Source organism: Phalacrocorax carbo, chromosome 20 (genome assembly GCF_963921805.1).
Source record: "Phalacrocorax carbo chromosome 20, bPhaCar2.1, whole genome shotgun sequence".
Classification (NCBI taxonomy): domain Eukaryota; kingdom Metazoa; phylum Chordata; class Aves; order Suliformes; family Phalacrocoracidae; genus Phalacrocorax; species Phalacrocorax carbo.
The window spans coordinates 9,306,312-9,332,500 of NC_087532.1; the positions used below are offsets into that span (position 1 = coordinate 9,306,312).

Here is a 26,189-nt window from a genome sequence, read left to right on the forward strand (position 1 = left end):
ATTGGATTGCAGGTACCATGGCCTCTCTGGACCCTCTTTACAGTCTCCAGCTGAACAAGATGCTGGAGAAGTGAGGGGGAAGGGGAGCATAGTGGGAACACTGTGTCCTCTGACAGCCCTGGGCAGCTGCTGAGGACCTTCTGTAAATCAGAGTGGCCACTGCAGCTGTTCCAAAATCTATCCAATGCCCAGGAGGCCATCGAGCATCCCACAGCAAGGGGATGCAGGAGTGTCCCACATCCCCCTCATATACTGATCACCCTGGCTGGGCTCTCCCTGCATCGAGCTTAACGCCTGGGGAATGTGCCACCCCGTCACCATCTGCCCATCCTCTGCAATGCATGCTGGCTGCGCTCCATCCCCTCCCGAGGCTCAGCCAAGGAAAGCAGTGCTCCGGGATGCTCAGCGCATGCCTTAAACAAATAAAAATAACTGCGATAGAAGATACCGAGTGCCTAACGTTAGCCTCGGCTTAAACACCTCCCGTTTGCAATGCTCTGGAGTCAGCAGGAGCTCATCCGACGAGAGCAGGCATCACGCAGGTCCCCAGCCAGCCGCTGAGAGCAGACATGTCCCTGCTGGCGCAGGACACCAAGGGGCTCTGGCTTCAGCAATAAATAACGCAAGCAAACAAAACAAAATAAAAAAAGCCAACAATGATCGATTTTTTTAAACTTTAAATATTTTTTTTCTTTAAAATCTGTTTTCCTCTGGGGCTCTGTCTCTGTAAAGCGCTGCGCTCTCCCTGCAGCATCTGGGTTACTTCCTCAGTCCTGGCCATAGGGCAGGGGAGAAGCAGGGTCAGTTAGAGAGGGGGACAGATGGGCACTCCCCTCCGTGCATCACCGGCACGTATGGATTTCCACCACCCGATGGCAGGGTTTGCACTTGACGGAGCAGCACCAGTGGAATTTGCAGCTGCACCTTTCCACAACCTCCACTTCGTCCGTATGAAAGCCCCGGCCGCAGCACATCAGCTCGCAGCCATCAATAGCCTTGGAGGTCTTGTTGCACTGCCGGCCGCTGGTACCCAGCACACCGTTCTTGAGGTCGTGGTCACAGAAGTCAGGACTGGAGTCCAGATAGACGAGGTCCTCGTCCGTGTGCGGCTTGAACTGGGAGTTTTTGGGCACCAGCACTTTGGTGGATCCAATCTCACTCTGCTCGACCTCTGTGGCACCATCAAATTTCTCCTTCAGAACGTTGCCCACTTTGCGGAAGGGGGGCATGGCTTTCCAGCACGTCTTGAACTCACAGGAGCCTGACACACCATGACACTTGCACTCCACCCGCATGTTGTTCAGGATCGCCTGGAGGAACAGACACAAGAAACGAGATGGGACAGTCAGCTCAGGATGGACACAGCGAGAAGAGTGCAACGTACAGGGTCTGGAAGGGTTGTGCAGAGAGCGATGCTGATGCACATGAGCTGATGGGGTTAAATGAAGCCAACCAGGCCCCAGCAGTGGCTGCAGACCCCAGCTGGGATGCTGCAGAGCCGCACCGGCTGCCCAGCTCTCCCCCTCACCATTACCTTCCTCCCTGCCTCATTGTTGTGGAGGTTCATTAATGCTCTGTTGGAAGAAGCCCCTTTGCTCCTTTCGCGGACATCGACGAAGGACTGCGAGAAGGCCACGCCGTAGGCGATGTTATCGGAGCAGCCTGACCACTGGAAGCCTAAGGCAGAGAGCACAGATGAGACAGATACAGCCAGCTGGCCTTGCTCGTCCTCTCCAGCCCTCCTCTTGCTAAAATACAGCTGACCTGCCCCCCTCTTCTGTCTTGCTGCCCACTAGGCTGGGCTGCCTGGGGGACTGGGGAAGCTGGGGAGTGTGGACATTGACGGGACACGGACAAGATGCTTTCTGCATCCCATGGGCGATGCTCCCAGAGGCCTTTTTGAGTGACTCATGTAGACTAACAGTATGCTTTCCCCCCACCGCCCCCCTTTCACCTCCTTTCTGGATGGCTCCAGAGAGTGGGCATTTCCATGCTTGGCCCTTCTGTATCCCCACTCGAGTGTCCCATTCCCCCGGCCCTTGCATGCTCACCCTGTGGGCTGCCCCCCTGCACCGTGCGGTCACAGCCACACTTGTCCAGCTCGCCGCTGCTGCAGGCTCGGGTCACTGCAAAGGCCACCCCTGCCGAAGAGATGGCATAGACGAACGCTGCCTCCCGCGTCCCTGCAACAACACAAACGATGGTGGGAAACATGGCCGTAAGTCTGAGACGTGTGAGGGGGCTTTCTGGAGAGCGTGCAGACAGGTGGCCAAAGGCCCTTGGTGGGCTGGTATGTGTGTCTCTGCTCCTCTTCCCTCCTAATGCTGGTGTTGCACATAAACCCCCTTTAAAAGCTGATCTGAAAACTAGCTCTCGGCAAAACACGCTAGGCAGAGCTGTCAAGCCAAGAGCTTTGCTCTGTCTCTTCCTCCCAAGATGGGGTACCCCACTCAGGACACCCATCCTCATCCTCCCCGCTCCCAGGCATGCCTTTTGCTTAGTGCCAAGCCTGGACAAGTCTCAGCAGATGCTGGGAGATCGTTTACAGCAGTGAGAGCCCTGTCTTACAATAGTGAAGGAGCTGGGAACTGCCTCACAAGGTTAAAAACAGGAATGTGATGGTCAAATTAGAACCTGGCAATGAGGGAGCTGCAAAGGCTGTACTGGCAATGTGGGGAGAGCTCTCCAGAGCTTATACAGAGAGACTGTCTTGCCTGGTGCTTGCAGGGCACCTCTGCCATGAAATCCCTCCTGCATCCAAGATACTTGGCTGCTTTCCACATCCAGGAACATCCCCTGCAGCTGCAGATCCTTGCTATCCTCTCACACAAAGTCCTGTAGCTCCCAGCACCTCCCAGTCTGCCCTGCAAAACCCCACTCTGCTCCCAAAGCACTTTGCAAAGCCACACTGGCCCCCAGTGCACAGCCCCTTCCCAGCTCTTGCGCCTGCCTATGTGGTGCCACACTTAGGAAGAGCTTGTTTGGGAAGTCGGGGCATCCCTGGGCACTAACACACAGGGCGGTGTGGCCAGGGATCAGCTCTTGCAACACCCATATCCGCACCGTTCTCCAAGGCTGGCTGCGGACACAGCCCCTCCGTTTCAGAGCAAGGAGGGTTGGCGTTTGGGGTAGTCCCATGCCAGGGGTCGAGGGGGGTATAGCCTGCAGTCAGACATTGCCCCAGCTCGCTGGTCGGACAGAGGGCAGCTACTTTGGTGGTCGCAGCCCAGACTTTGGTGGTCGCAGCCCAGACTTTGGTGGCCCAGCTGTAATCTGGCCTGGGCGGCAGTGGCTGGGGAGGACCCAGCCAGCGCGGGGACTGAACCGCCTCCAAGTTAATCGAGGTTAATAGTAGGATCGTGTTGGTCGGTTTGTGCTGTGGCTGCCTAAAAAGAGACGACTTTTAGTTTCTGGTATTTCTGGTATTTCCAGTCCCTGAACCTTCACAAGAAGAGATCTTCACCCCTGTGTTGAGGGGAGGAAAGTCAAACAAGGAGCCAGGGAGGAGGCTTTGGTCTATGGGTCATGGGATGGGAAGTGAGATGGTGCATCATAGATGGCCGTGGCACCTGAGAGGAGGCAAGGGCCGCTTCGGTGGTCTCCAGGAGGTTGCAGAGGGGTTTTCCCCTTCATCTCCTCACCCTGATGCTTTGGGTCCTTGCTTGGTTTGATCACAGCCCTTGCCTCCGGGATGCCTGTGTGCAGCTGGGATCGGAGGGGCTGGGGGCTGCCCTGGCCATAAATCCCGCCTGAAGACTGGCAGCTGGGTGGTGGCAGGCGATGATGCTGTGCTCAGAGGGTCCAGCTGCCGTGTGTTTTACTCACATCGGGCAGCAGAGGGCTGTCCTCCCAAGGTCTCACCCGCAGACAGCCCTGCTCGAGAGCGGCGCGCCAGTCTGGCAGCTGTCACCGCTTCAGGGCTGCCCGGAGAAGAGACCGAATAAATCCATCATCCTGCTGCAGCCGTGGCTTTGCAGAGCGAAGCTCCTGGGCTTGGCGGGGCAGAGATTAGACCGCAGGGTGACTTTAGGGCCCTGCTTGAACTTAGCGTGTCCTTGTAAAAGGTCCAGGCTCGCTGGATGCCCTGGGCTGGTGCCTTCATGTGATGGGCACCTGCTGGGTGTGAAAACAGTTTGGGAGAGGAAGCACCCAGCAGCTGCAAGGAACTGCAAGGGTCTGGATATGCTGCCCCTATTACAGTCAGAAGAGCCCTGCTGACATGCCCAGGGAAGACTCGTCAGCGCCAAGATACAACATTGGGTCGTTCCCTACTTGCCCCAGGCACTGGCTCAGGGGCAAGCAAGCAAAACCTGCCTGCAACCCACCGGACTGCTGCTGTAGCCATTCCCCCATGCAGCAGCACCCCAGGCATGCATCCTCCCAGCTCACCTTGTGTTACCACCTTGCCAAAGACGGGCAGGGTGTCCAGCGTGGAGCAGTTCCAGCGGCGGTTGCGGAACTGGTATTGGCACTCCTCGATGGCCAGCTGAGCTCCGCGCCGCACCGAGTCCATCACCTCCAGGTTCCTCTTGCACATCTGCACCTGGCGCTGGATCAAGCCCTTCAGCTTTTCACAGGTCTCCTCCTCGGAGATGCTCCCCACAGAAGACAGCTTTGCCAGGTACCTGCCACGACAGCCAGCACAACTGGTTAGGAGGCAAGGGTTGGGGGAGCATGAACCCATGTTCAGCTGGGACACCCTGCACTGCAGAAAGCAAGGAGACCTCGCTTCTCATCCCCTCCATAGCTGAGACACATAGCTGTGCCCATCTGGGGTCGCCTTAAATGTGCCGCTGCGGTGGCTCCACAGGATGTGCTTTTGGCTGGCAGAGAGCGAGCCCAAGCGAAACAACCATCCCTCTGCAGCCCGGTCCCCTGTCTCTTGGGGAGCCCAGCTGCTGGCTCCCCTTTGCCTCTGTTGCCTGCAAGGAAGATATTTTCGGCCTTGTCTGAATGTGCCCGGTCAGGTCTCCTGAGTACCGGCACATCCAAGTGCTACTAGGAGAAGCCAGAGGTCTCTGAAGTCAGCCAAAACAAGCAGGACAGGCGCTCGGCTGCCAGCTCCAGCTGCCACACTGCTCCCGCAGCGTGGCTGTGTGCTCATCACTGACAAACATCACCCTCCAAACCACTTCCCTCCTGGATCCTGCTTTTAGCTCCCCCCGCCTTCAGCAGGCAAGGATGGCCTCTGGGAGCTGCCAGGTTTCCCATCACTTGGGATTCAAGCAGGGCTTGGAGTGGGGAGGACAGAGTCAGGAGCCTGCACGTGCTGGGCACCTCTTCCACCGGCCCAACTCCTGAACATGGCCACAAGGTCTTTACTAACCTGGAAAAGACTGGCCCTGTGTGGAGGTGACCATGCGCTCTGCTTTCCATCACCCCATCCTCAGCAGAAGGAGTTAGAGCTGCTCTCAAGTGACAGCATTAGGAGGAAGAGGAATCATCCTTTCAGGGCAAGCACCCTGCAAGCTCTTGTCATCTCCCCACTGAGCACAGTCCATCCTGCACATCCCAGTAACCTGACCCACCATGCCCTGCATGAGTGCGTGCTTGCGCATTTCCCAGGTCCATCCTCCTGCCCCAGTGTCTGGATCCTAGAGGGGTTTTAAGATAGACCCGTACAGCTTGGTCAGGCTGTTGGATAATCCCCGATCCTCTGTCTGTGCCTGTGTCAGCATGCACCTAGCTGAGCCCTCCTCCTTCCCGTGGCTGCTGGCACCCACTTGAAGTGACACTGCCACCGGTGGAGCCCCATCCTGCTGTGGAGAAGGGAGATCCCTGTATTGGACAGGCAAAACTCACGCTTGCACCCGCTGACCACACTGAGCTTTAACATCCTCAGGAATCACCAGATTCAGCTCACGTTGCTACCTTGTCTGCACCAAGAGATGTGAGTACCAAGCGAAGGCTTTTTGGAAGCCTCATTCCTTGACTCTGCATTTCCCAGCCCTGCAGAGTTTGTGGGTTTTTTTGTTTGCTTGTTTTTTTTCCTCCTCCTCCCAAGTTGCGACATCCTGCTAAGAATTTTTCCTTTGAAGCCCTGCTCGCCTCCGAGAAGTGACTGTGCAAAAGTGGCTCCTGCTCCCTCTCTGTTCCCATGTGTCCCAGGAGCCAGATCTGCTGACTTCAGCCACAAAATCCAGTTGTCACAGCCTCTTCCTCCCATTAGCCCTGCCAGTTTGCCCCAGGAGGAGAGACAGGATTTTCTCTTCTGCGCATCAGCAGAATTATTCACCAGCTTGGTTTCACGCTTACAACTGGGGGGCCATGGGAGACGGTGAGAAAGCTGGCTTGGCTTGCAGTGTCCGTGGGGAGTCTGCATGGCGAGCCGTCAAAAGCATTCAGCTTTCCTTGTGCGTGGAGATCACTTGATGCAATGCCTCTTGGACAGCGGGAAGTGGCAGGCTGCCGTGGTTTCAGAGCCAAGTTCTTTTCTAGCCTTTATACCAGCTAAGCATCTTCGCCCCAGGCTTTCTGCTCCTCCAAGGGCACAGCCCTGTTTGCAGAGGACCAGCTGTGTGGCCCCCTGATGCACATGGCTGGCTTGGAAACCCCACCGTGGCCAAACCCAGGGCTGTCACCTTTCTGCTGGCCCCACACCGTGCAGTAAGCATCCCCGTTCCCGTCCCTGACACAGGGTGCAACCATTGCTATTCGCACATCTCACTGCACTGACCCAGGATGAAGACAGGAAACCACCCTTGGGAGCTTTGAGGCTGTTTGATGCTGAGCAAGCCCAGAGCGACTGTGACAGCTCTGTCCACTCCCAGGTCCAGCCATCATTTCAGTTTCAGCATGGGGAAGCTGACACACAGCAGAGTGGTAAGATTCATCCCAAGACACTGTGGGTCGGTTGATCAGCTTTGAGCCTGGAAGCCAAGAAAACCACATTCTGCCTCCAGCACTAACCCTTTGTGCTGATTTGGCTTTTCCCCCCTCCTGCAACTTAAGCAGCACTTATCATACCAGGGAACCAGCTCTGGCAAAGCAGCATGGCTGGTCCTGCTGATGAGTCAGTGTCCAGTCCAACTGCAGGCACCTTGGCAGGAGAGAGCCATGCCGCAGGTGTAACAGCCACATTAATATCAGCTCTGCTCAGGATGGGGACATTTTCTCCTTTTCTAATATACTTCCCAGCTCAGTGGGTTTCTCCAGGCGATGGGGAGCCAAACATTCAAAGTACACATGAAGAAAAGTGTGACAAGAGCCTTTCAAGCCTTTCCAAGTAGATGTGCCTGATAAGATGCCTCCCCAACAGGCATTTAATACTGCTTGGGATGATAAAACAAAGGCCAAGGATGCTTCAAAGATAGGTACAGTTCCCCAATAACAAGTCTGGTAATTTGTTTTGCAAGGCAGGCGAATAAGATGAAGCTATCCAGAACGGTGCTCTGGCCTCTCTCCCCCATGACAGATCCTCTGTATGCCATCATCCCTCCTCAGTCCGTGCATGTCTGCCTCTCCTTGGGGATGGAGGCAGCTGTGCCTCAAATACCATGGCCCCATCAAACTCCTGGCTTGCTACTGGTCTCCTACATCCCACAGGTACCACCGCTACTTTCCAAACGAGGTGCTTTTTTTGGTGGGGGGGAGGCTCCCATCCTGGTCCCTGGTGCAGGAAGGATCCAGAAGTTGAGCCAAGGATGTAAGGAAGGACCTCAGCTTTGTGGCTTTCACATGGCATCTCTCCGCACCACATTCAGGGGCACCTGGAAGGAACATCTCGCCTCTCTTCCCCTCTCTGGGGCAGCTGGAGGGTGAGATAAGAGCTGGGGAACATGCTCTGCCCTCACCAGCACTGAAAGGTGCTTCCGCCCCGTGACTCACAGTGTGTTTCTCAGGGCTGTGGAGCCCAGGCAAGACACCAAGCCCATCCGCAGCATTCCACAGTCACCATGGAAACCGGTCTCTAGCACTTCGTCTGGTCCTTAATGAGGACCTTGCTCCAAACTTTGTTTTCCTGGACTGAGGTGGTAGAAACCACAAAGCCTTTGTCTACCTGCACACCCAGCAAGACAGGCACAACAGGAGGAAACCCAACAGCTCCTGCGCTCTGCGAGGTCTCGGTGCAGATCCTCCTGAGATCACATCCTGATTGCTGTGCAGAGCTCTAGATTATGACTTAACTCACATGCAGCCTCAAAACAGCCCTGCTAGTGGAAAAAAACCCAAATAATGGTGTATTTTCTTCCTTTTCCAAGATGGGGCAAAGAACGTTTCAAGGGGTGAGCTGCTGCCCGAGCCATTTGTTCCAGTCTTGTCTTCTTCATTGTGGCATTTATGTTTCTTTTCTCCTGCCTTTAAATCCAGATGAGCCACTCGCAGAACAAGCTCCCTTTTAATAAAAGTCAGAACTGACGGAAAACCCTTTCTTTTTTTTCCATCCACAGTAATAGATCAAAATTGAAGCCCCATAATTTAAGCAGCTGCAGTTGATCCACCCTGCAAGATGGCAAATAAGGAAACCTCAAATCCAGGGAGCTTTGAAAAGGCGGGGCGAGGGGGAAGCCCTACTTAAATAAAAATGACGACACTAATTTCAGGAGGAAGAATAATTGGTGGAATGACAAGAAGACATTGGAAGAGCCACAGCAGCTGGCAGATAGAGCCAGAAGGAGAGGGGAGGGGATTCCCTGCTGTGGGAAGGTGTAGAAATTTTAGTCTTTGACAAATTCTTGATAGAGGTGGGTCAGGGAAGATGTAGCAGATGTCTTGGAGAAAGCAAAAATCTCCGTGTTTCTTTTATTTAAACAAATGAGACAATATAAAAAGAGTTCTCATACTTGAAACTCATTTTCCTAAAGACAACAGTCAGTGGCATCACCGATACATCACTTAAAGATGCTGAGAAGTCAGATGAGCCTGGAAGCTTCACCCTGTTCAGGAAACACTCAACCTGCCTGGGATACCTGCCTGGCCAAGGCCACAAAGGGCTTGTTAAATTGCAAAGCTACTTCAGCCCTGCTGCTCTCTGAGGGACAGCCTCTGCAAACAGCCTCCCTGTTCACGGAGGAACAAAGTCAGCCTGGATCAGCAGTGCATCTCTGTGCCGCTTGTGGCTGGACGTAAGGTCAGTGACTCAGGGTTGTACTTAGGACTGAGACTGCCTTGTGCAGACAGGTTTCTTCTGAGGAAAAAGAAAAAGGCTTGTTTAGGATGGAAAAACCAAAAGTGCATGAAGATAGACAGATGCTTGCAGAGAGGTACCGACCAGGCACCGCAAGGAGCCGTCCTGCGGCTATGGAGAAGGGGATCATCTTTTCCTTGTTGCTTTCCCCTTCCAAGCAGAGAGGAAGCACGGAGACATGTCCCAGGGTTGACAGGTCAAAGGATGCTTTAGGTGGGCCTGAGAGCCCCTGTGCTTTCTTGTGTGTCCCACACTGGGCTTCATATCACTGTCCCTGCGTCAGCAGGGACAGGCTCGTAGGTACCACCCTCATCCTTGGCATCGTCTGCCAACTTGGGCATGCTCCTGTCAGGACCTGCTGGAGACCCGCAACCTGCAAGGTTGCCCTTATCCAGCTGATGGCTCTGCAGCAGGGTATGTCCCTCCTGGAGATGAGGCATCCCCCTCCTGGGATTAGATATCCTGCCTTTCCATCCCTTCTGAGTGTAAACCCTGATTTACAAAGTCATAATCTGAGAGCCTGTCTGGTTTCTTCCCTGGAAGAAAAGCAGCTCTCTGGCTCAGTCCTTTCTGTCACAGTTACTGCACGTTTCATCTCTTGGCTGAAACTGTGCTTTTCACACCCTAATCCCCACCTCCAATTAACAGCTGCCAAAACAGTCTCGCAGGAGGAGGCATTGCTGTGCTCACCATTACCTGCCTACAGACTTGAGAGTGCCGTTCCACTGCCTGAGCTCAAAGGTGAGCCTACAGCTCAAATCCTGCCCCTGCCCCCCCCCCCAGCAACACCTAGCAAACACCCATCTACCCATGCCCCAGCCACTGATGGTGGCCTGCCTCCCCCTGCACAAGTCTCTGGGGACAGTGTGATGAGCCAGCTGATGGTCCCAAGCCAGCGCTGCTTCTTGGCTGTTTGAGCATCCAGAGGCAGCATTTCCACTTTGTGATGGGAAAGACCAGGGTGGAAGCTGGGAAGACCCGAACATTAGTATCCACTTTGGAAACCTGCTTTGGATGTGTAGGAAATATCCTTCACTGCATCTTCTTTTATAAGTCAGTAGAAGCTACTCCTGGGCTTGAGAACAGCAGCAATGCCTTGTTGCAAGAGGAGGCAAGTGCAGGCCACCAGCATGAACTCTGTGGGAATTCCCCTTGCGCAGCGCTTCAGGCTAGACCTGGTTGGAGAAAATCTGATGAGTTTTTAGTTTCGATCAGAATTTGCAAATACGTGGCGAGAGAAGCCGCCTTCTGCAGGATTAGTTTGATCTCGCCCAACTTGCAACAGACCCAAGGCTGCTCTCCATCGGCCAAGATACTAAATTAATTTTTTCCCCCAAGTAACTTCATGAAAGCACAATACTGGCTCCAGTTCCGCTGAGCCAGCCCGATCCTGCACGCCACCCTCCCAGCTGCATTCGAGCAGCTCCTAGAGAGCCTGGAGGATGCTGTTGGGGGTCACCCACAGGCATGGGGGGCGGACACCCTGGGGCTGGAGCCAAACAAAGGTTACCTGCACTTTGTATCCAGAGCAGAGTCTGCCATTCGAGCACCCTTGGCTGGCTGAGATTTTTATAGATTCACAAGGCTTTCGAGCTTTAAGAAAAAAAATCACCGAGTACTGTAAGAACCAGCATCGTTGCACTTGTAAGGAAACATGGAAGAACCTCCTGGAAACTGTTAACCTCCAGGATTGCTCAGCAATTTCATAATTTTGAGAAAGCCCAAATAAATGGCTCTAGTGCATTTCTCTCCATCCACAGGGATAAATAAATTGAGAGGACAGTAGCTCTCAGCAGAGTAACATAAAGATATTTTGTTTCAATGCCAAAGTCCAGTTCTTACTCGTGGAGTTACAGCAAATCATTGCAAAAAAGAAATACGCTTCGTGCTGTTGCTCGTACCTGGAGCTGATCCAACTCTGCACAACCTGGGGTGCAGGTGGTTTTATCTCACTCATGTCCATTCGCCCTAGGATAAGGCTCTGCTGCTAAAGATTGGGGTGTAGTTTTATTTGAGGCTTCCTTAGGAAAAGACAGAAATGCCCATCACTGCCGAGGAGACAGAGAGCACGAATCCCTCCTACACCCTGGCAATTGCAGCCCTGAAGACTTCCTGCCAGACTGGACCAGAGCTCAGGGACAAGCCAAACAGGTTGGAATTCCAGTGCCAAGATTGGCAGAGGTCTCTTGGCTCTGCAGGATGCAACCCTTAAAGCCAGTCTGTTTTCACTGCTGAGCTAAAATGAGCTGATTTTTGTCAAAAGTGGCAAGACTTATAAATAAATAAAATAAATACTTCCAAAGGAAGCTGCTGGTCTCACTCTCCCCCCCCGCCCTTGGGGAATGGGTGTCACTGGTTGCATGCACCAACCTCGCAGACCCTGCAGGATCCCCCAAGCAATGCAAAGGAGCCCTGGGCACCCCAGGAGCGGAGCGCTGCTCGTCCAGCCCACAGCAGCCCTCAAAGCAAGGAAATTCTCCATCGAACCCCATCGGTGCAACCCACCATCCTGCCCACCGCAGCAGAAGTGACCAGGCAACCTGCTTAACACTGTCCTTGCGCCAGAAAACAAGAGCGCAGGGAGGGGAACGGGGCTCGGCAGGAGAGCTCTGCCCCCGAGCTAGCTGCACCTGCTGAATCAGCGCCACGGCAGCACGGCATCCGCTGGGAAAACGCTGGACCGGTTCCCCGCCAGGTGGAAAATGGGAGGGTCGCAACGACAATGCAAAGAATCTTGTACAAAATTCAGCCAAGCCAGGCTCAAAGTGAAGTTACCCCTCCCTGCTACCAAATCTGGGGAGACTCACCTTAAAAACATCAAATCTGGTTTAAAAACAGGGATGCAAGTTTAGGACCCAGGCATACTTCTTCACAAACCCTCTACGTTGTACAGCAACCCAAACCAGCACAAGATGAGCTTTCAGTCTGCTCTTGCAACATCCCCACTGCAAAGCTGGCAGGGGCGAGCTCGGAGAATCGGCCCCTGTGTCTGCAAAGCACCTTGTGATGCTCAGATGAAAGAGGGCCAGAGAAACCCAAACTCCTTTTGTCCCTCCCTCTCCGGCACTCAAAAGTGGTTACTATTAGAGAGCAGCTGCTTAGCCAAGCTTGTTCGGACACTTGCAAGGTCTTCAAAATTTCCCAGAGTGCTCAGATTCAGGTTTTTTTAAAGGGTTTAAAAGCCCATCTGTGCTCCTGGCCCTTTAAGCCAAGTCTCAAGCCCAGACGGAAGTCTTAAACCCCTGTAAATAGGGGGTAGACAGAGCTGCTGGTGGCACACCCTGCCCTGCAGCAGCATAACCGCATCTCAGGCTATTCCGCGTCCATATGGAGAGCCTCCTCCAGAGCCAGTTTTAGCTGCAAGAAAATGGAGAGAGGCTGTAATGATTCCCAGATACCTTGATAACCAGGAGTCTCACCCATAATGGACCCCTATCCTGTTGTATCTGATGCTTTCCAGGCACGGGACTTGACTCTCATCATTCAAACCACCCAAACAGCTACAGATCACAGCAGCCCCAGTGCCATGTGCTGTTAGCGGATGCTTACATCCACACCCCACTGTGCACATTTTCTAGTTCACCTCTTCAGGTGGACTTCCCTCCCTCCCAAATATATAACTAAACAAATAACTGATGACTGCTCGCCCCTTACCTCCCACTGGAAGCGGAGCCCTGTGCCCCCATGCTGGCTTCAGAGAGGTGCTCATCTGGCTGAAACCCTCTACAAAACACCCCCGGCATCGGGACGGTTTTAGACCACTGGGAGAACATGCTTCCAAATTCAGCCGTATTACTGCACGTGCAGATTTGAGAGCTGAATCGAGTCTGTGAAATGTGAGTTGCTTTGGAACGTAATTCGCCTGTTTCCCCTGCGTAGAGCACATCCCTGGACTCTTCCAGGGATAAAGCAGAAGCCAGAGGGACCTTCCTGTGCACAGCCAGCTAGTTCTAAAAGGCACTAACTACAGCCATTCATTTAATTTTACAATTCTGTGCCTGAAGAGGCAGGAGGAAAAGCTTTATAACTCTCTGAGCCTCCAAAGGCAGGAGGAAGAGCAAGCCTGAGGCTTTCACAAGAAGGGGGAACAGAGCATCTCCTCAGATTTGGAGAACAGAGGATTAGGATAGGCAACAAGCCAAGCAGCGACTCCCAGAACTCAGGACACTGAGAAAACACACCTGAGGGTTGCTTCCTAACCAGAGAGAAAGTAGGCTGATCTGTTTAATCAAAAGATTTGGCAACGTCCCTTCCAGCTCAATGGTTGCTGCAGCAGAGCGATCCCTCCGAGAGATACCTGCGCCGACTCCTGTCTCTATGGGATGGGGTGGCTCAGAGGACACCATCTGCATGGCCAAAACGAGCCCTTCCCCTCCAAGCCAGGCTTACAGAAAACCATTCAGCTCAAATGTTGCAAGCGGCATCTCTCCGAAGCACTGGGGGAATGCGAGTCCGGACAGGTCGAAAGAAGCTTTAAGGTTGGGGAGAGGGCGGGAAGTCACAACTGAACTTAATCACTAATCCAGCAGGTTTCTGGAAAAGCAAACTTCACCACGCGCTGCCACCCAGCGCACACACCTATGTGCAGAAATATGCGCCCAGCGAGGCTGGATCCGGCCCCGGTGCGCTGGGCGCGGGCTGGCAGCGCCCGGGCAGCTCTGTGATAAAGCAGAGCACACCGGAGCCCACGCGCGTGAGGCTTCGCGAAGACGTACGAGGCACACTCATTCCTCGAATATCTGATAACTCCTGGGATCCTTCTAACTCTGTTTATTGCCTCCGGCAGCCTTTGTTTCTGATGTGAGAAGATAAACAATGGGAATTGTCTTAATCCTAAAGGCAAAGAATAAAAAGCACTGAGCGGGGGACGATCCTTTTATCACGATACATTTGCAACATCAAAAAAGTTGACCCCCTTCCTTTCAAATGCACTGAAATGTATCTGCTTTTCCTCCCCTGTTGGCAGGAATGAGCCCTCCGCTCTGCCGCGGCCGAGCCCCCCGCGCCCACCCCTCGCTTCGCCAGCACGGACGGCTGCACACAGCCCTCCCCGGCTATTGCGGCGAGCCGCCCCTCCGCCTCGGCTTCCCAAATACGCTCCCAGCTGCGCCGGGGACTGCAGGGTCCCACCTCGGCGCATCCGTGCTGGGTGGCTGCCGACCTTACTCGTGAATCTCCCCACGCCTGTCCTGGGGCAGCCGAAGCTGCTCCTCTCCAGGGACCTGCCGTCATCCCGCAGGGCTTCCTCAGCAGGACTTTCTCCCTGCAGGGAAAACACTCCCACACTTCCCAATATACCTTCACCAGAAGCATGACAGCTTAAAAGACCACCTTGATAGCTGCTATGATCCACCCACCACTTGCCGGAGACGTGTGGCGCGCAAGTTGCTCCATCTGGCAAAGGAGGAGGGGAGGAGGACTAAGTGCTAACGCATCCCCGGCAGCTACCGATGGGCGAGCACCTTCTCCCACAGGCAGGACACCTGGAGAATGCTGCTGACCTGGTGCTTTCCCTGGGTGTAGGGAACACCCTCGAAAACCCCCTCGTGTCCCACAGCCTCCAGTGAGCCAAAGGTAAAGGCAGGGGAGACAGGAGCTGTATCGGATGTGGAGAGGACTCCTCGCACAGGCAGTGTGCTTGTGGGACTGTGCCCACCCGGGTGCAGGTGTCGGGAGAGGCACAAGCCACTCGGGACCTTTCATGCTGACAGCCCCCGGGACTCCCCACCTGGCCGCGGTGTACCTGCCCGTGCCGATGGAGCCCCGGGGAGGGGAGATGGAGGTGGCTCATATTCCCAGCCTGAGAGCAGGTCCGCTGGGTGCATGCACTGGGAACTAATTAGCTCATGGCAGCCGGCGACTCTGGGAGCAGGGAAAATGCCATCTTCCCCCAGACAAGACTAATTAGGAGTAACTGATGTCTTCACTCAAAGTTAGGTGGGAAGGTGCTGTCGTGCTGCATCCCCTCTGACCCGGGGGGGGTCTCCCCAGAAGACAGTCCCACCTCCTTGGCAAACACGCAGGAATTTTCCAGAACGATTTCCGCCCCTGTTTACCTTACACATTATTTCAGTGTTTGTTCAGCGGGCTCCCAATGTCACCAGGCTCCTCCGTAGCATGCAACAGCCCCCCACCACCCGTCCTCCCACCAGGAATGGGGGTCCACGGCAGAGGCAGCCCTGCCTGCTGCAAATCCCCAGGGCCGGCATGCTCGGCCGCCTCAGCCCTGCCAAACCCTCCCCTGGACTGCTGGCCCTTGTGCGGCACCTTGCCAACCCCCGGGCCCTGCTCTGACCCGACGCCCCGACCTCCATCCTCCCCCAGCATGGTCCGGACTCATAACTTAGCAACAAAAAGGGGATGGGGGCTCGATAACCAGCCCCTCTCCAACCAGCCTCGACAACCCTCCCGAGCGGCTGGGGAGGGTCAGCATCCCCTGCAGCCCACCTGCCCGCAGACGCAGGCTGCGACCCCCGACCCCCGCCACCGCCGCTTTGGCGGGACAGCGGGTACCTGGCACGATGGGGACGGAAGCCCGATGCCCCACCGGGTACCGAGCAGCATCGTTGCGGGGGGTCGCGACCCGATGCTGCCCGACCCCGGCGGCACCTGCTCCGCCGCCCCCCGGGGGTACCGACAAGCGGCGGAGCCCCCCCCCGCCTCGCCCCGCGGCTACTCACAGCCAGTTGCTGGCGTTGGCCGAGAAGGTGGCGAGGATGATGAGCAGCAAGGAGCGCAGGAAATACTCCGGGCTCATCCTGGAGGGCAGGCAGGGGTGGGGGAGCGGAGCCGGCGGCGGCAGCGCCCCCCGCCCGGCCCGGGGCAGCCGCCGCCGCAGGTGGGCGCCGGGCAGGAGCGGCGGCGGCGGCGGGCGCTGCCCGGTGGATGCGCCCGCGGCGGCCGCCGAGCCCGACTGTCAGCTCGGCCGGCCCATCCCGGGATGGAGCGGCGGGCCGGGGGCGGGCCGGGGGCGGGGGCAGCCCCGGGGGCCGCCCCAGCTCCGCCGCCGCCTGGGCGGGACCCGCCGCCGGGGACACCCCCGGAGGCGGGACGGCGGCGGGGAGGGCACCGGGGGCTCTGCCGACGCCGCCTGCCACCCTGCACCCCCCCCCCCCCCGCAGCGACCCCCGCAATCCCCTGGGTGGGTTGGTGGGTGCGGTGGGACCGGGGCGCGGGGGGGTTCGCTTTTCCCTGGAGGTGCAGGGAGAGGCGCGGGGGGGGGCATCTCGAAGAGGGGAGGAGGGGTTTTTCTCTCGCATTTTGATGCTTTTAGGGTAATTTCCGCGTGGCTGTGGAAAAGCAGAGCCCTCGGGATGGGGCCTGGCGCTGCCTCGGGTTTCTGTATTGCTGGGAGCAGCCGAGGCATTGCCGAGAGTGCATCCCCATTAACCACCACCCGCTCGATCGAGAGGGATTTCCCAGACCCCAGGTTCTGAGGGTTCACCGAAAATGCCAAATTTTGGCATTTGAAAATTCACAAACAAGGAGAGGGGTCTGGGGGATTTCTATCGGGAGGGAATAGCAGCCGGAGCCGGCGGCAGGAGCCACAAGGTAGCAAACCCTCTTGGTGTCTCGGCAGGGCTGCCCCCGTGGACAGCGGCTGGCCGCGGTGCCCCGGTGATGGGCTCCGGGCTGTGCGCGTGGAAGGTGTTGCTTGACCAAGTATCGAGGCTTGAATCCACCCCTGAAGTTGTCTAGAAAGGTCAACTCTTGGGAATCCCAGGAGCTACTGGCAGCATGGTTGCCCACCCTGGAGGCCAAGAGGTGCGCTGGGGATCCCCATCTCCTCCCCCGTCCATCATGCCTCCATCTATCCCCTGCAGTCCACGCGGGCACAAATGACTTAATTTAAAGCCAGGAGCGACATGAGATGGCTGCTTGGTGTGAAATCCAAGATGCCAGGCAGCCAAAAACCGTGCACCAAATCTCCTGACAACGTTGTTAGATAGGTCCGTTACTAAAACCTCTTGCTACCATCTCTAAAATCTTGCCAAGCTGGTTTGGAGCTATTCAAAATTCCCTTTGTCTTTTCAACTCTATTTTCCTGCGCTCAGTGTAGCCGGGACACACTTATTCAAGGCATGGCAACTTGCACCGGGCTGCACGCATGCCTGTCTAAGTGTATTACACCTACTTTAAAATCTCTGCATTAGTTCCCTGTCAAAGCGAGGATTTAATTTCAAAGTGCTTTGACTTATATTCCAGCTCCTGACAGGCGGCAGCCCACCCTCACCTAGTCATTCATCTGGCTTTCACGTCCTTGCTGATTATCCCGGTTGAAAGCAGGATGCTGGCTGCTTTGCCGGTGAATCGGAGGTTGTTGCTGTGAGCCCCGACTGGGTAATTCAGTGCAACTGGAGCTGATTAATCTGGCTCATCATTTGAGACAAAGCCGTGGCCTTCCTCTGGCTTCTAATCGCTCCGGGTGTTGAGTGAAGTCGTCAGGAAGGCAAGAGCTAATTGAAAGGCTAAGGGGAATGAGAGGTAAGAGGGCCATGGCTGGCTGGCCAAAGCCACGTGGGTCCATGGGAATATCATCTTTTTGGGCCTCAGATGTGTTATTCCCCACCTCAAGGAGAAACACCAGGGAGTTCAACAGAAGCCAGAGGGGTGGCCATGGTCCCGTATTTCTGCGTGGCTCGCAGGGGCACCCTGGCTGCTGTGGGCACCTGCAGCCTGAGGAGCATCACGGCCAGGGCTGGCAGTGCTGCTGGCAGGCTCAGGGTACCCTGCGCCTCTTGCTGGGGTAGCTGTGACGGCAGGATGGGGGGGCGAGTGCCTGACATGAGCTTGAGGACCTCCCTGAGCTGCCATAGTGTGATTTCCCAGGGCTGTTTGTATGGGCCCTGTGTGCTGTGAGATGCTCCTCTGCCCAGCGCCTGGTCCCAGACCTGTTTTGCTGGCCCTGTGCTAAGGACAGGTTAGGTGGGTCAAGGAGGTGTTTGGCAAGGCAGATACCCTGGTCACTCTGCTCCTCATCCCCCTAGAAGCAGTGGAGGTTGCCAGCCACTTGGCCCCAGCACCCCTGGACATGCTGTCCCCTGGGTCCGCTCCCTCCTCCCTTTTACTTCCAACCTTCTGCCTGCAATGTGCCTGCCTTGATGCCTCTCCTGGCCTGGGCAGGGAGATGTAGAGCATGTTCACCTGCTTCTGCAGCAAGTTCAAGCCTCTGTCTCCAGCACATCAGGCCTTACCCAGCAGGAAGGGAGGTATCTGCAGAGGGCACGAATGCCAGGCCATTTGCAGCAGTCACAGCGCGGGCTCACGTCCACGGGGTGCGCTGGGACTAGGCTGTCCACGGGGTGGTGGGTGGGAGCCCCGTGCTGGAGGAAAGGCAGATGCAGGCACATCTGGAGAGAGTCACCCTGAAGGGAAGTGCAACGTGAGCTGTTTTCAGAGATGATAACAGCGTGGCATGGCAGGAGGGGTGTTTATGTTACAGCCTCTGCGGTGGAGGAGATGATGAGTGTGAACAGACAGGATATGGAAATGGGTGCTCACCAGGAGAGGGGGGACCCTTGGCCTCTCAGAGATGCCCATGAAACGCTGCTCCGTCGTTACCTGCAGACTAGGCGCTTCCTGCAATCTGGCCTCTTATTCAGAAGGTGCCAGGCTGCTGTAAACACTTCAAAGCACTGATCTGGAGGAGAGGAAGGCCCAGATCCAGGAGAGCATTTAAGGAGGTACCAAGTCTGCTGGCCTTGTGCATCAGTGCAGAGCATCCTGCAGAGCGCAGCCCTGCCTTTGCCACCCTCTCAGGACAGCAGCCGTGGGCGAAGAGCCCTCGTCCCGTCCAGTGTGGCCTGGAGCTCAGCGCCTGCTGACGACCCCAGCGCTGGAGGGCATCGCTTTTTATTGCTGCCCATGTGTTGCTTTAATGAACATCAAAACCCCATTAGATAAGAAGGCTCCCTTTGATGTGTAAATATTTCAGTGGATGGGAAGAGGCAAAAAATGCACCTGAGGAGTGTTTCATAGGCCTTCCCAGGTGCTTCTCTATTCAAAGGCTGCAGAGAAATTACCATCGCCATATCACAGGCGAGGAAAAGGTCCCAGCAGTGGTAGCAGTACGGGGGTTTCCAGCTCTGAGACCAATGTGAAAGCACAAAGCTTGCAGAGCTCCGTGGAAAGGTGTGCCCAGACTCTGGATTTAAGTGATGTAAACACAACTACACTGAAGAGTAAGTGCAGGCAGGTAGCACTCTTGCTCAACTCCTGGATCTGACCAGTGCTATTAGTCATAGAGGTTGTGGGAGATATTTTACAGGTTCTTTCTGACTTTCTGATGCCCTGGGGCTTACCAGGTGGGATTGAAAGTGGGGTAGCCTGCAGTCTGGATGGTGGTCTCAGCTGTGCGATGGGAGAAGAGCTGTGAGAAAGAGGGAGGCAAAACTCTTGAGTGAATCTGAGGCTGCAGGGGTTGACGCTGAATAGAAATAAATTCTGTTTTCAACTTAATGGAACATAAATATCAGACACTTAGCAACAGTGCATGTATTAATCCTGTCCTGGAGAAAGGAGAAGCTGTTCTGAGAGCCTCCATACCAGAAAACACAGGACAATTGTACTCCTTTATAGAAACCTGTGGTTTTTCTGATGAAATTTATTTCAAACTATCCAAACATTTCAGAGCGGCGCTGATGACTGCTCAGAGAAGGTGCTGTATAGGAGTGCAGTTCACAAACAGAAGCAGCTTTGCAAAGATGAAAATCGCTCTAACAAAAGAACTGTGTCCAGTGCATTATAAACAGAAGGTGAGTGGTTGCTGTAACCCGTGCTCACCTGGTCAACTAAATACAACATGATGGTCACTAGAAAATCAAGACGGTCCTTTTCCAGTTTGTGTGGATTGCAGAGCACTTCAACACGCGTGCTTCAGGAGGTGCATTTATTCATGAGAGTCTTCAGAAACCACAGGCGCAGAGGTTCAGTCCTAACAAATCTGCCATGCCATCACCTGAAATCTGGTGCCAAGGCTGGAAAAATTCACTCCTCTGAGTTTATTGTCAAATATGGCTTTGAAGAAAAAGTGGAGTGGCTTGGGATTTAAGGTCTTTGCTTTTGGATGTTGCCTCTGAACACACCATGAAAATTTCTCTGGGAAAAATGGGTGTCTATGGCAAATTTGTGGGTGCTGTCCATGCAGGAACTTAAAAGCATCTCTGAATAAGGGGAATGCTTTCAAACCATACCGGTGCAGAACGAGCCAAGTTTTCCACCAGCCAAATATATCCTTTTTCACAGGGCTGTGAATCAATTGTCCCCTGGCTTGTGCTATCTTCAAAGGAGATTGTGTCATGATTCCAGGCTTTGGGGTTTAAAATATCACAACTGACTTCACCACTCACCTGGGTGCCGTCCAAACCAAACAGGTTGTAGCACTGCTGAAACAAATCTCGATCCAGGTGCTGGACAAGCGGTCATAAACGGCGGTGCACGTGCAGCGAGCCAGTGACGCAGTGACAGCCAGCTACCGCAACCTTTGCCCTACTCACCCTGCCCAGGCAGAAAAGGAGTTGCAGGCTGGTCGGATATATAACACCATGATCGACTCCTCTTCAGCGCTTATTATACCTCCAGGCATTCAGGAGCACCGAGACTTCATCCCCCGTTGCAGGAGCTGGAGGGGGAACCACGCTCAGGTGAGCAGGGTGGGAGGAGCGAAGGTGGCCACCAGGATTGCAAAGGGTCTTCCAGGCTGGTGATGGCCAGGAAAGGGCTGGGCAGGGATGAACTCTGACCGTTCGTGACCTGTGGTGGCGTTGTCTTCACTTCCAGCACATTGCAGATCAGGCCTGCTCCCACACCAGGTGGTGTTATCGATGTCGAGGTGCTCACCTTAAGTGATGCCTGCAGGTCTCTTCCCATGTATGGCTATTTTCAAAGGAGGCTGTGGGGATTTGTCTTGCTCCAACTCTCTCCTGCCACCGCCCAACCTGTTAGTGCTCTTGCTGGTGTGGTTTTGGCCCAGCTAGCTTGCACCCTGCCAGGCAGTGGCTAGGCAAAGTTCAAGGGAGGTCTTGTCCCAGGGAATGGGATAGATGAGACAGCTTTGTTTTAGACTTAGCTGTATGGTTGCTAGCAGGTCCATACCATCTAATCCTCTGTGCCACCATTCCCTGGCCTGTTTTGCTTAGTCATGCAGCCATAGCCTTTTGGGGATACAAACCCAGAGGTGGGAAGGAACAGAAGAAAATCAAATAAAAGAGAGGTGCTGACTGGGATGTTGGGTCTGATGGTGAATAAAATGTTGCTGGCAAAAATCCTCTAAATCTCAGGCAGCAAGAAAAGCTGCGTACTAGAGCCTGGAAAGACCCTCCAAGCTTCCTCCTGGGGCAAGGGTGGACAGAGACAAGTGAGCTTGTCTGTGCCGATGGAGAAGTCCAGGACCAAAGTCCTCTGCTGCATCTTGCCCAAGGCATCTGCCTTCTCCATGCATAAATCCCCCCTCTTTTCTTTGCCAAAGAGGCTGTGGAGCTGCCTTGGCAAAGCCCTTTGAAGACCATATGGAGTATCAGTAGGGAACAGAGTTTTTTCTGTCTTTGGCTGTCAGACAAATGACGACACACCAGCCTTACAGCAGGGCATGGCTATGTGTGGGGGACATCAACCTGTCTTCCCCTTCCCTGTGCAGGGGATGTTTTAAATGCGGACAGCATTCCCCCTCCACACCCATCTCCAGCACGTCCCAATGTTTGTGCCGGACCATCTCTTCTATCAGCTCAATGTACAATCTGCACCCACAAAGTGGAGGGAACAGGAACCTGAGATACGAGCAGCATCTTCTGGAGAGCTCGTCCTTTGCTTAATAGGGCCTCTCAGGTGCACATGGAGAAAAATGTTGGCTTTGGCTTTACAACTTCTTCACGCTAGTGGCTGGTAAAGGTCACCTGGTTGGGAGGAGGACGCGGGGCTGGACTTTGGGAGGTAACCAAGGCACAGGTTCTGCACTCAGACCAACTTTGAGTTTGCTGCTTTGCCAAAATGCAGTTGGTAATTGAATCTGATACCGTACCCAAATCCTTCTTCCTCCTGAAACACATCAGGAATGAAGGTCACACAGCAGTGCTGGTCTGTCTGGGGCTCTTCAATTTAATTTTCTCTTGTAGTGGGAAACTTCTTATTTTAAGTAATGTCCTTTTCAGAAATGACTAATTAAACAACAGAACAGGAAATGTAAGAGACTGTAAAATCCCCTCAGCTGTCCAGCGCATTTTTACGTAAATATGGTGGTAAAATGATGAAAACAAAACCTTTTGGGGACAAAGGCGAGTGAGAGACCTGGTGACGCAGCACTGAAAAATCTATACTTTGTTATAATAAAGTGAAATCACTGTGTTTATCCTGTGTCTTGGAGGATTTGGCACAATTATTCTTAGGCAGGGAGAGAAGCCACACAGAAATCAGAATAGTCCAGATTTTTGCTAAAATATTTGTACAAATCAGGTTATTCAACTACAGCAAAGGACTTCTTTGGGGGCTGTTGCTTCTGAAATTATCCTGCAAAACTGGAAGGACCGTAAATGCTTGGCTTTAATAGCTAGCTACATACAATGCAAACTTAATCAGTGAAGCTTGAAACGTCTGTGGCAGGGAAGAAAGGCAGTTTTATGGCTCTGCAGAGGTGTACAGACGACTGGACAAAAAAGCCACCAAACACATGGAGGAAGGCAGCGGCTGATCTCCCTAAAAGTCTGCTAAAAGTCACTTTGTGGTCAGAGACAATGGGGCAAATTTTCCATGCTGACATGAGCTGCCCATTGCCTGGGTTGGTTGTGAAGGCTGTGAGGAGCTATAGCACAGGACCCCCCTTGCACCCGACCTCCCCCGGGGTGCTCGGCAGCCTCCTTACCCCTGACTCCCACCCGGACTGCACGGCTGTGGGGCAGGGACCCAGCAGAAACCACCCCAGCAATCTGGGGAAGAATTAGGGTTGCACTGTCTAACTTTCGGTTTTGCCTCCAGCAAAGGCTAAAAATGTTCCACATCACTTAGAGGTGTCAGGTTATTTAGCTGTAGGCTGGGAACAGCCCTCAGAACATCTCGGTTACACATTACCCTGAATATCTCAGCAAATTACTTGCAGCTAATTGAAATAAAGGAAACGCAGTTGCTCAGTTTACCCATTGGACTGTATATAGCAACGCAACCACTGCGTTTTGCATTGATCATAAATCAGGATTTATTATCCCACCTGGCAAATATTGACTTCATTTTTTTTTTTCTCAGTCGGTACTTCCTTCTCACGTCAATATAGCAGTGTTCATCCCAACTAAAGTCAATAGTTTCTTATTAACATTTCATCTGTAGGAGTGCAGAGCCTCTGAATCGTCTTAGACATTCCCCAGAATCCCAAAACCTCTGGTCAGTGGTTTTCAACCTGCTTCGGTTTGCAGAGTCTGAAAAATTTTCCTGTGGCAATGCATCCCCTTCTAAAGCAACTGAACTGTACTGATAACAGACTCCAGGTTGATGAGTTACTTTCTGTGGACCCCGCATAAGTAGGGATTTGCAGATCAGAGGTTCAAAAGTGCAGATCCAAGAGATACATGGGAGACAGTCAATCAGTTAGACATGGATTGTTTCGCATGTTGAATTTAGAGGGGTTCCTGAGTCATGGGGCAGGTATGCTCCAGAAAACCTCTTAACAGAAATCAACAAGAATGGGACTGCTGAGGTGAGCGGTGGCTGTGGGTTCTCTCATATGTTTGACCTATGAATATGCATCTGTATCTATATCCATATCTGTGAATTCAGCTTGAAGTCAGGAGAATGTTGCATGGGCCAGAGGATGCGAAACCAGTCCCGCACCGGCAGTTCTGCATCCATCGCCGTCGCCCGTTCGTGGGAAAGCTCCTGGGCACAGTGCGGGGCTGCAGCCTCGGGAGCCTGGCCAGACGAGCCTGCAGCACTGGGATTTCTCCTGAGCAGAACAAAGAGATAGGTTGAAATACCATAGAGCCAGGCAAATGGGGGAAATGCAGATGGTGTCAGACACAGGAAATCTGGGGAGGAGACGGGATCAGAAAGGCACATGTTCATAGTCTCACATGGGTTAGTAGGAAAGAATGAAATGGCTGAGGGAAAGGGAGGGGAGACTCCACATGTTTGGGGGACAAGCCATGGGCAGGTGGGAGGAGCCAGAGCTCCTTGGAAAAGGTTAAATAGCAAGTGGAGAGGAGATTAAAAACAATAGACTGTGTTGTCCATGTACCTGCGTTTCTTGTACTGAGTAACCAGGTGGTGACGGGGAGCGGAGCAACATCTTGTCTCCCTGACGAGGGGAGCTGCACCTCCAGAGTAACTCCTGGGGGGTTTCTGGGCAAAGGCCAGTGAAGGGTTGGCCGGTGGGGGATGAGGAGGAGCTGAGCACTGTTTCTAGAGCTGCTAGAGCCAATGTCCTCTCCCATCGAATGGGTAGCACTTGGCCTTTGTGGCCTGGACACATGGAGAGAGCTGTGGGCTGTCAGTGTCACAAGCGTCCAGCCACAGGATGGACCACTGAGTGCTGAGATGCAGGAGCCCTACCAGGATGATGTTAGCGAGGCAGGCACAGAACAGTGCTCTGGGGCTACTTGCCAGGACTGTACTAACAGAGGTGCTCTTGAGTCACAGCCGATGAGGAAGAGGCGACAGGAGCAGGAAGGCACAGCACAGAAACCCTGCAGTAGAGATGGAAGATACAGGGCTTCCCATCACCCCTGGGTGTCTGGGTAAGCAATACCTCAGGGAAGAGGGATGTTATGGGTACAGGGGCTTCCTAACACAAATATTTTCTGAGGCAGATGCTCAGCATCAAGGGAAATGTCCTAGGTCAAGACCCTCTAGGCAGAACCAACCTGGAGATTGAAGCTGAGAGGTCGGCAATGTTCCTCCTCCCCAGGGTTTCTTCAGTGTCCTGACTTGGACCCCAGTGGGTTCCTTCGCCCATGGGCTCCTATTCCTCCCCTGGGGAGGGATAAATAGCAGAACCTATGAAGGGAAGGAAGGCCTTGGGGATGCTGAGGTTTCGGGTGGGGACGCCACGCTGAGATGTGAACACACTACAGTGGTCTCTGAAAGACCTGAGAGCCTGGAGGGCATTGCTAGCCTGCTGGACCCCTTTGAGGTCCTTAGACAGGTCCTGTGTTGTGATTTGCAGGATGCACCATCCCACAAAGGCCAGATACCCAGCACACTGTGGGGAGCTCAGGTACGGCTGCCCACCACTAAGGTTTCAACACATCTTCCTTAAGTGTAACCACCTGAAAAATGGGTATCAACTATAAGAAAATCAGCCAGGGTTCCTTCTTAATCTATGGAGAAATGCTGGCCTCTCCAGTGGGTGTTCACCCCATCTCTCCCCAGTGGGTCGTTCTTGCAGAGCCTGTGGCCATGCTTGGCAAAGCTGTAGAGAATCATAGAATCATTAATGTTGGAAAGGACCTCTAGGGTCGTCAAGTCCAACCACCAGCGCAACACCCCCATGTAAGTTCTCAAGACTGGACTCTCTTTGCGGTGAGTGGGTGAGATGAATTCATCCCTGGCAGCCCATGTGAGGAGGACTTAAAAATGAAATTTGTGACCTGTTTGCTGATTTGAGGCATTTTACCTGTGTGTCTCCAAAGGGGAAGTTACAGCAGCAAGTCAGGCTACCCAGGCCCACAGAGCTGCTGTCATGGGTGCCAGAATTCATAAGTGCAGTCGTGGGTGACTCAAGGGTCTCAAAGGACTCCCAGTTGTAAATGTTGACGTTGATATATGGGTCATCTTCCATCCTAGAAACACTGTACAAAGTGACAGACTTCATACATCCCAAAAATGTTGCATGATTCAGGAAATACCTTGGTGCACGTCTGGCATCAAGGGCAAGCCAAAGGGAAGATGTTTAACCATCTCTCTGGCTTTCTACCAAGCTGAGACAAGCAGTACAGAGTGGCCAGTGTGCATGGACCCAGGGCTGTTGAACTTAGAAAAAATACTGAAAAGTTTTCATTTTTATTTTTTCCTTCTCAAAGTGCATTATTTTTTGGTAATTTCTTCATTTTTCAGATTACTGGTTTATGTCGCTTAGGGAATTTTC

General features: G+C 53.8%; 2 protein-coding genes across 2 annotated transcripts in view; one reads left to right on the forward strand and one right to left on the reverse strand.

Moving 5' to 3' along the window:
* The window catches only part of PPIH (peptidylprolyl isomerase H), a 262,108-nt gene that overhangs the window by 115,403 nt on the left and 120,516 nt on the right, over positions 1 to 26,189 (forward strand). The gene's annotated exons all lie outside the window — the stretch shown is intronic.
* Positions 661 to 16,027, reverse strand: WNT4 (Wnt family member 4). The gene is made up of 5 exons (XM_064470180.1): positions 15,808 to 16,027; positions 4,390 to 4,625; positions 2,052 to 2,183; positions 1,535 to 1,677; positions 661 to 1,310 (listed from the first exon to the last, which is right to left on the reverse strand). Exons 1-5 carry the CDS (start codon positions 15,882 to 15,884, stop codon positions 843 to 845), a joined length of 1,056 nt encoding a protein of 351 aa, XP_064326250.1. The 5' UTR covers positions 15,885 to 16,027; the 3' UTR covers positions 661 to 842.

Bases quoted from the DNA above. Each gene is read 5' to 3' on its own strand.
- WNT4 (XM_064470180.1), bottom strand. From the start codon at position 15,884: ATGAGCCCGGAGTATTTCCTGCGCTCCTTGCTGCTCATCATCCTCGCC. The intron at 2,184-4,389 runs GTGAGCTGGGAG...GTGTTGTTGCAG, and splicing joins TGGCAAGGTGGTAACACAAG to GGACGCGGGAGGCAGCGTTC. The intron at 1,678-2,051 runs GTGAGCATGCAA...TCTCTGCCTTAG, and splicing joins GCAGGGGGGCAGCCCACAGG to GCTTCCAGTGGTCAGGCTGC.